Source organism: Myotis davidii, unplaced genomic scaffold (genome assembly GCF_000327345.1).
Source record: "Myotis davidii unplaced genomic scaffold, ASM32734v1 scaffold21, whole genome shotgun sequence".
Lineage (NCBI taxonomy): Eukaryota > Metazoa > Chordata > Mammalia > Chiroptera > Vespertilionidae > Myotis > Myotis davidii.
Genome location: NW_006292573.1, coordinates 758,661 through 768,198, shown reverse-complemented (window position 1 = coordinate 768,198; position 9,538 = coordinate 758,661). Strand labels below are relative to the sequence as shown.

At 39.9% G+C, this 9,538-nt stretch overlaps 1 protein-coding gene across 2 annotated transcripts in view; it reads left to right on the top strand.

Annotated features, from left to right (window-relative positions):
- Positions 1-9,538, top strand: part of SCFD1 (sec1 family domain containing 1) — a 128,432-nt gene that overhangs the window by 84,763 nt on the left and 34,131 nt on the right. For both annotated transcript variants that reach the window (XM_006766015.2, XM_006766016.2), the window contains one exon: positions 892-971. In XM_006766015.2, coding sequence (XP_006766078.1) covers positions 892-971 — 80 coding nt within the window. The remainder of the gene's footprint in view (positions 1-891; positions 972-9,538) is intronic.

The window sequence follows — 9,538 nt, the reverse complement described above, 5'->3', positions numbered from 1 at the left end:
CCCCCTGCACCAGCCTGGTCATCTCTCACTAACCCCCCCGCCAGCCTGGTTGCCCCACGCAGCCTGCTTGTTCAGTCGTTTGGTCTTCCCTCACTAACCCCCCTGCTGGCCTGGTTGTAGGCAGCCATTTTGTGAGGGTGTGAAGGTTTATTTGCATATTACCTCTTTATTATATAGGATAAGGATTATGTTTTTTCATAACTTTAAGTGACCATTAAGAGGTTTGAAGCAAATTGTGATGACTGATATCAGATTAATAGCCTCAAAAATGCAAAAGAGTAAACATTACTGATTAAAGATGCGCTTAAAGCTTCTGTCTTATAAAATTTTTAGAATGAAGTCACTGCTAATAAGCTCCTGTAAATTATACTGTTTCAACTAGACTTATTCATCAGAAATAAAAAGAGCAAGAAAAAGAAAACTGATTTTTAAATTGTAAGACAGCTTCTATTCAGTTAAGAATTTGGACCTCAAAATGAATATAAGATGGGAAACCTGGATCTGCAGTTCCTTCAGTCAGTGTCATTTCTCTTGTGTGTCTTGTTTGAAATAGTTTTGGTCAAGCCAAATCTTTTATTTAATGCTTATCTTAAGGAAAGGCCATCTGTTTCAACAGTGGAGAAAAAACAGTCTATTGGCCTTACTGAGGAATGACAAAACAGTTTATTAGTGATTTGGGAGCATGTCAAAGGTAATTTTCATTACATGTGATTTTTGTCTCAGGTGCCCAGTTTGGTTACTTCAGATAAAACTCCACTCCACTTGGGTTCCTCAAATTCAAACTCATGCCTTTGGTCTAACTATTTTTGAATAATCAAATGACAACAGACATTATGGTCTTTCCTTTCATGAAAGTAAAATTTTTGTCATAACATTCTTTGCTTATTTTAGGCTGACTTGGAACAATACAAAAAAGCCTTAACTGATGCAGGATGCGACCTTAACCCCTTACAGTATATCAAACAATGGAAGTAAGTTTTGCTTTTAAATTTTCACCATTTAAGAGAGCACAATGGAAGTTGAATTCTCAAGAAAATGGCAATGTTACTAAGAAAATTGAACAATGCCTTAATATATTTTATTCAGTGGTATGGATATTTTCTTATCTGTCCCTCCCTATCCACAACTAAAAATTACACAAAATAATGATGTTTTTCTTTCCAGACATATTTATTATATTCTCTTCACTGATAAGATGAGAAAGTCAAAGGATGAAGTTTTGGGTCAAATGTCTCAAAACATTTTTAAAAGTTTTAATTTCACTAGTTCTCAGAGAAATGCAGATTAACATAATGCAAAGATTTACAAAATATTGTGCCCAGGATACAAGCAAATTAATTGGTGCATTTATACTCTGCTATTAGAAATATAAATTGTCTCAATTTTGCTGGATAGTATAAAGTTTTGGGTTTTTTTTTTTTAAGTTTTATTTATTTATTTTTTAATCCTCAAGGATATTTTCCCATTGATTTTTAGAGATTGGAGAGAGGGAAAGACAGAGAGAAATATTGATGTGAGAGAAACACATCCATTGGTTGCCTCCTGCATGCCCTGAGCAGAGCCCAGGCCAGGGAGGAGCCTGCAACCGCGGTACGTGTCCTTGACCAGAACCAAACCTGGGACGCTTCAGTCTGCAGGCCGACCAACTAAGGCTAAAGTTTTAATTTAAAAAAGAAATAAAGCCAAAACTGGTTTGGCTCAGTGGATAGAGCGTCGGCCTGCGGACTGAAAAGTCCCAGGTTCGATTCCGGTCAAGGGCATGTACCTGGGTTGCGGGCACATCCCCAGTAGGAGATGTGCAGGAGGCAGCTGATCAATGTCTCTCTCTCTCATCGATGTTTCTAACTATCTCTCTCACTTCCTCTCTGTAAAAAATCAATAAAATATATTATAAAAAAAATAAAAATAAAAAAGAAATAAAATGCCCTTGATCTAGAACTTCTACTCTTGAGGATTTATCCCGAAGTTCTAAAATTTAGAAACAATTTAATAATGAAATTTCGAAAACCAACCTAAATGTCCAGTAATAAATTAGTAGTAAATTATGGTATTTCCATAAGATAAAATGCAACAGAGTCATTAAAAAATCATTGTAGAAGACTTATTTAATGACATTGGGCAATGTTCATGTTATATCGAAAGTGAAAAAGAAGTTTACCACTGTATTCCTTGATTTGTTTGATAAATAATTATTTCCCTTGTCTGTGTGCATAGGGACATTTCTAGACATCAGGAATACAATAGTGAGCATGCTAAGGAAGTCCCCTACACATTGAGTTTGTTTGTGTTGAGGGAACAATAAATCAACAAGCAAACAAATGAACAAAATATTAAACCATATTAAGTGATATAAAGCAGTGATAACATCTTAACTTGTTGGGGGTGATGATTAAATTTATTGAGGAGATATGAAAAGTCTCTGGGAAGTGATATTTGAGCCAAAATTTAGATGAGATCATTTATAGTATAATCCTAAAATCCGTTTATCCATCCGTGTGTGTGTGTGTGTGTGTGTGTGTGTGTGTGTGTGTGAACATATATGTGTATATATGTGTGTGTAGTGTATATATATCCTATATAATAAAAACCTAATACGAAATTGACCGAACAGCAGAGCAACGATTGCTATGATGCACACCGACCACCAGGGGGCACTCAACTCAGGAGCTGCCCCTAGCCCACAGGCCCCAGGCCAGACAAGGCGGGTGCCAGCTGGGACCCCCTGATCGCCCCACAGATCAGGCCAGATTGCTGGCCAGGCAACCTACCCATGCATGAATATCGTGCATTGGGTCTCTAGTGTGTGTGTCTGTGTGTATATGTATATGTAATTACATAGCTGAAGATGTACACCTCAGTGTTATCAGTGACTAACTGGTAGAATTTTTTTTCTTTTGGGTGCTTATCTTTATTTTCCAAATTTTCTACAACAAACATTACCTTCAAAATATTTCCTAAAATAATTGTTTTAAGACTACAAGGTTGAATATACTTTCTGATCTCAGATTTATCAAAAAAATATGCAAACTAAATAGAAAGCCATCATTCAGAACTACATGAAGTCTAGCTAAGCAGAAGTGTTATAACTAAGGATATAAAGAAGAAGCTACCTTGAGACTGGTAGTGCTGGCAAAGGCCATTGTTCCTTTTCTGGGACCTCTCCCCACAGAATTGGCAGGTGGGTGCCATATCTGAGTCTCCATCAGCCTGGCTAACTGTTTGTCCCTCCCTGGTGATTCTCTGAGACCTGGTGCCACCCAACTTGCGGGCCACCCAAGCTTTTTCCAGTAGCTTTTTGATACAAACAGCCTCTCTTGACTCAGGCTTCAGAGTTTCCTAAAATCTCTCAAACTAGCAGCATGCTCCTTCCCTCTTCCTAAGTAACCCCAGGTCTGGCACTAGCATCAGTCAGCCTTGGTTTTCAGCTCAGCCTCTCCCAGGCATCTCCAAGCCAGCAAAAGTAGCCTTTTACAGATCGCTCTGTAGCTCATGTCAGGTGGCCTGGGTAGGGCACAGGCAGTGGCTGATCTTGCATCCCTTGGCAGGCCCCAGAGCCAGTGCACCCAGTAGACAGCTTCAGACTACACTGGATTAAAACTCAAATACCTCCACAAGTGACACACTCAAGGGGCAAACTCATCTGGCACCAAAGCCTACTGGAGTGAGTCCTGCTCCATAGGGTCAGCCCCTGTACAGAAACTTCTCCACTGTAGTCACAGCCGGTTCTCACAGCCAATCAGCCTTAGGGTCCATTCCTCCCAGTAACCTGCCAATTGCAATCAAAGCTCAACTGTAACAGGGCGCTGCACACAATCCACACAGGGAGTGCACCTGGAGCACTCAGGTTACTAGGGAGGTTACGCCACTGGACATCTACATAAAGCCACTCTACCAAGTCTAGGAGACATAGCAGCTGTACCTAATACATGGAAACAAACATAGGGAAGCAGCCAAATGCAGAGACAAAGAAACAGATCCCAAATGAAAGAACAGGAAAAATCTCCAGAAAAACAACTAAATGAAATGGAGGAAAGCAAACTACCAGATACACTGTTCAAAACACTGATTATAAGAATGCTTAATGAACTTATTGAAAAATTAAACAGCATAAAGAAGGACACAGAAACCATATAAAAGAACCAGTCAGAAATGAAGAGTACACTAACTGAAATGTAGAATAAATTACATGGAATCAATAGGAGGGTAGATGAAGCAAAAAATCAACCAGCAATTTGGAATATAAGAAAGCAGAAAACACCTAATCAGAACAGCAAAAAGAAAAAAAATCCCCAAAGGTGAGTCTGGAACAACTTCAGGCATACCAACATTCATATCATGGCAGTGCTAGAAGGAGAAGAGAGAGAGCAAGAAATTGAAAAATCTATTTGAAAAAGTAATGCCAGAAAACATCCCTAACCAGGTGAAGGAACTAGATATACAGGTTCGGGAACCACAGAGTCCCAAATAAGATGAACCTAAAGAGGCCTATACCAAGACACATCATAATTAAAATGCCAAAGGATAAAAGCAGAGAAGGAATCTTAAAAGCAGCAAAAGAATGACTCACTTTCCTACAAGGGGGTCCTTACAAGACTGTCATCTGATTTCTCAACAGAAATGTGTATGTTAGAAAGAATCGGCACAAAATATTCAAAATGAAGAAAAGGAGGGACCTATAATCAAGATTACTTTACCCAGCAAAGCTATCATTTAGAATTGAAGGATAGATAAAGAGCTTTTAGACAAGAAAAAGCTAAAGGAGTTCACCACCACCAAACCAGTATCACAAGAAAGAATGAAGGATCTTCTTTAAGAAGAAGGGGGAAAAATCAAAATATGAATAATAACATTGCAATAAATACATATTTATCATTACTTTAAATGCAAATGGACTAAACGCTTCAATCAAAAGACATATATATGATGACTGAATGGATAACAAAACAAGAACCTGACATAACATTGTTTACCAGAGACTCATTTCAGATTGAAAGACACACAGAGACTGAAAGTAAAGGGGTTTCCATTTTATGAAAATGGAAATGAAACAAAACAGAGTGGTATAGTAATACTTGTACCAGACGAAATAGATTTTTAAAACAAAGGCTACTCAAGAGATGAAGGACCCAGCAACTTCACTTTTGAGTATTTAACCAAAGGAAATCAAAACAGTAAACTCACATATGTATTCCAGCATTATTTACAACTAGAGGCCCGGTGCACAGATTCATGCACGAGTGGGGTCCCTTGGCCTGGCCTGTGCTCTCTCACAATTCAGGAACCCTTAGGGTATGTTGGAGAGCCAGTTTTGGCTCAATCCCTGCAGGCCAGGCCTCCAGTAGCATAAAAGATCTTTGGTTAGCTCTTCCTCCCCCCTCCCTCCCCTCTTCCCTCTGAGATTCATCAGTTTGTACCATATTTCCATGCCTGTTGAGCATCTGCCCCTTGGTGGTCAGGGTGCGTCATAGCTACCAGTTGGACGGTTGCACAGTTGCTTAAGCTTTTATAAATATAGACTAGAGGCCCAGTGCATGAAATTTGTGCATGGGGGGTTGTCCCTCAACAGGGTCTGCACCCTCTCCAATCTGGGACATACAAGTTCAGTAAACACAGAGTGCCTGTGGGATTGGGCCTAAACCTGCAGTTGGACATCCCTCTCACAATCCGGGACCACTGGCTCCTAACCACTCGCCTGCCTGCCTGCCTGATTGCCCCTAACTGCTTCTGCCTTCCAGCCTGATCACCCCTAACTGCTCCCCTGACGGCCTGATTAACACCTAACTGCTCTCCTGCCAGCCTGATCACCCCTAACTGCCCCCCAACTGCCCTTCCCTGCCGGCCTGATTGCCTCTAACTGCCTCTGACTGCCTCATCATCCCTAACTGCCCTCCTCTGCTGGCCAATTTGGTTTTGATTGGTTGGTTTCTATGCCAGTCAGCATCCAAAGCTCCGCCTCTTTGGCAGCCATTGGCTCCTCACAGTTCACCCGGATTTGGTTCTGATTGGTCGGTTCCTATGCCAGTCAGCATCAAAAGCTCTGCCTCTTAGGCAGCCTTTGGCTCCTCACACTTCAGCCAGATTTGGTTCTGATTGGTTGGTTTCTATGCCAGTCAGCGTCTCTGGGCCTATCAACAGGGCCTGATCAGAAAGGCGGGGCTAATCAGCAGCCCTGGTGGAGGCCTGGAGAAAAATGGAGGCGTGGCTGCTGGAGAGAAAGAGACAAGTGCTGACCAACAGCTGCCACAGAGGCTACGGGTCAGACCCTGCTTCTCTCTTCAGGCCTCTCTCCAGGCCTGATTCGCAGCCCCCTCAGCAGTTAGTGCTGGGCCGCCACGGTTTTTATATATTAGGATACTTTGTTTTTTTAATTTTGTTTATTTGTGTTCTTGTAATAAAATATACACACAAAAAAACTTTCTTTAAAACTATCTTTTCCATTTTTCATAATGTATAAACACACATTTGATTATGTGGCATATGTCATTGTTTTTTAATTATGATTATGTGGGAATCCCTTAACCAAACATTTGGTGTTATAAAAAGAAAGGCAGTTTTGACGTCATTTTATGTAGTTACAAAAATTTTAATTTCTAATTTGTAACTTTCTGTTTTTAATTATAAGAGTAATACTAGTTTATTCAAGAAAACTTTAAAACTCAGGTATAAAGAAAGTAAAAATTTACCTGTCATCTCAACGTTCAGAATGTACAAGTAAACATCTATATAATTAAAGCATAATATGCTAAATGTCCGACTGATTGGTCGACCATTTGGTCGACCGCTCGACCAGTCACTATGACACACATTGACCACCAGGGGGCAGATGCTCCCACTGGTAGGTTAGCTTGTTGCTGGGGTCCAGCCAATGGGGACTGAGTGAGAGGGCTAAATATGCCCTGGAGCCCTCCCACAGTCCCTTCCCAGCCAACCGGCCCCCATGGCCCTGACAAGTACTGGGTGAGATGGCCCCAGTAGGCCCCAATCGCCAGCCACGCCAAGTGGCCCCACCTGTGCACGAATTTGTGCACCGGGCCTTCAGTTAGTGTATATTCTTTCATATGCACATTAAATATAGTTTTTAGAACTGGGAAATCACTATTACAGATAGAGTTTTGTATTCTGGTTTTTCCTTGTCTTAGTTTTCTTTTTTTAATATATTTTTATTGATTTTAGAGAGGAGGGGAGAGAGAGATAGAAACATCAATGATGAGAAGAATCATTGATCAGCTGCCTCCTGCACACCTCCTACTGGGTATTGAGCCTGCAACCCTGGTCATGTGCCCTTGACCGAATCAAACCTGAGACTCTCCAGTCCGCAGGCCAATACTCTGTCCACTAAGGCAAACTGGCTAGGGCTCTTAGTTTTCAATGGTAGTGTGTAGTGTTTGTATACTATTTAGCCATATAAATGTATTATTTTTTATTAATCCCTTCTTTATTGTTTTGATATAATTGTTTCTAGAGAAAAATAAATTTATGTTAATGGAAAAATTCTAATCTACTACTGAAAACAGTTGATTCATATCCTCCTTTCTTAACAAGATTGTGAGCTTTGTGTTTGGGATTTATCTAATGGTATTATCAGTGGATTTTAGAATATACTGAGTCTTAAAATCCACTGATAATGGATATAGAATATTTTTAGCATTTCAACTATCACATCTTAGTGATTCTTTTTTTATTTTTATTCTCATTAGATTTTCTTGCATTTAGATGGAATTTTTTTTAATAAAGCATTTGAAGTAAGAATCATAAAAGATCTAAGATTCACATTAAAATGTTTATAGCATGCTACTTAAATATAGAACAGCATCTACAATGTGATGTTAATTTTGTTATTAAAAGTAAACATATGTTAGCCCTGGCCAGTGTTACTTAGTGGTAAGACCATCGACCTCTGCACCAAAGCGTTGAGGGTTCAATTTTTGGTCAAGGGCACAAACCTGGGTTGCAGCTTCCATCCCTGACCCCAGTCGGGGTGCATGTAGGAGGCTGCCAGGAGCCGGTCCATCCTTGCTGTTTCAAGGGACCTGGCATATATGGCATACTGTTCTTAATATGTTTGCTCACTTTCTTGGCACTATGTGTTTTAACCAAGGTCACCTCTCTGAGAAAAGTTGTTTCGCCAGGTAGGGATTTTTCCCTGAAGTTAGGGAGGGAATAAAACCCCTTCACTAAGTGCCAGGCGGGTAGTTAATCACTTTAACTATGAACAATCACCCTTAAGCTACATAGTCTTTACTCCCTGGAATGCAGATGAGAAAGGCCCTAACCTTTGCAATAGAAATTGATAGGATTAAACTCAACTGGTATAAATACAGATATAACAAGACAATAAAACACAGAACTTGGCTGGAGATCCTGGCTAGAGATCCTGGCTAGGTTGCTGATCCACTGAACGCTGTCTCCATGTCATTCCTTCTTCGCCGACTCTGTCCACACCTTTGGGGGCCCCTGAACCCGCTGGGGTTGGACCCCAACAAGAAGAGATTCTGCCAGAAGACTGCATTTGGACTCACACTGCAGCTCTTCCCTGTGTCTCCAGTCTGTCACTCTGAAGATTTTGGATTTACTAGGTCTGTCTCTTTCACATTGATGTTTCTCTCTCTCTTCCCCTCCTGCCCTCCCTCCTTTCCACTCGCTTAAAAAAAGAAAAAGAAAAAAATCAATGGGAAAAATATCCTTGGGTGAGGATTAACAACAAAAAAAGTATATTTGCTATACATGAAATGTCCATAGTTTCAATGAGTATCCACCAAAATCATAACAATGGTTACCACAAAGTGGGAGGGTTCTTCTGGAAGTATTCTGTTTTCTGGACTCTAAAATGAACATATTCCCAGAAGGAAAATATTTTAAGACATATCTAAGTGCCATCTTTTTGCCCATCTTTCAAGAATTCTATAGTTGATTTAAAAATTCTGGACATTTAGAAAGATTGAAAAGGAATGACTTTCAAGTATAAAAGTGTGTGGTATAGGATATAACTAAAAGGAAAAATCATTGGGTAGTAAAATTAGAATAGTATTAATGAAGAAAATGGTTTTGAGCTGAGAAATGTACAATTTCTACTGGAGAAGAAGGCAGTAAGTTTATACCTCCCAAAAGACAGCATGAACAAAGGCATGTATCTGGGAAAGAGGACTTGTGGAATGTGGAGAGCAGTAAGGAAACTACATGTTAATGATTGGATAGAAATGAAACGAAAAATTGTGAAGTTTGGAAAATAAATGCATTGTTTCCTAAAGAATCTTAATATTTCAGTACTAATTGTACTAAATTTGAGTATTATTTTACATGGTTATAAATTTATATAATTTTGGTTTCTATAATTGTTTTGGTGCTAATTATACTGAAATATTGTATTTTATTACCGTATTTGCCGGCGTATAAGACGATTTTTTGGCCCTGAAAAATATGCCTCCAAGTGGGGGGTCGTCTTATACGCCAGGTACACTTCAGATAGACTGCCCATAGTGCTTGCCCCGTGCCATAGTGGCCTCCCGATGCCCGCCCACTTCATTCCACATACCGTTCA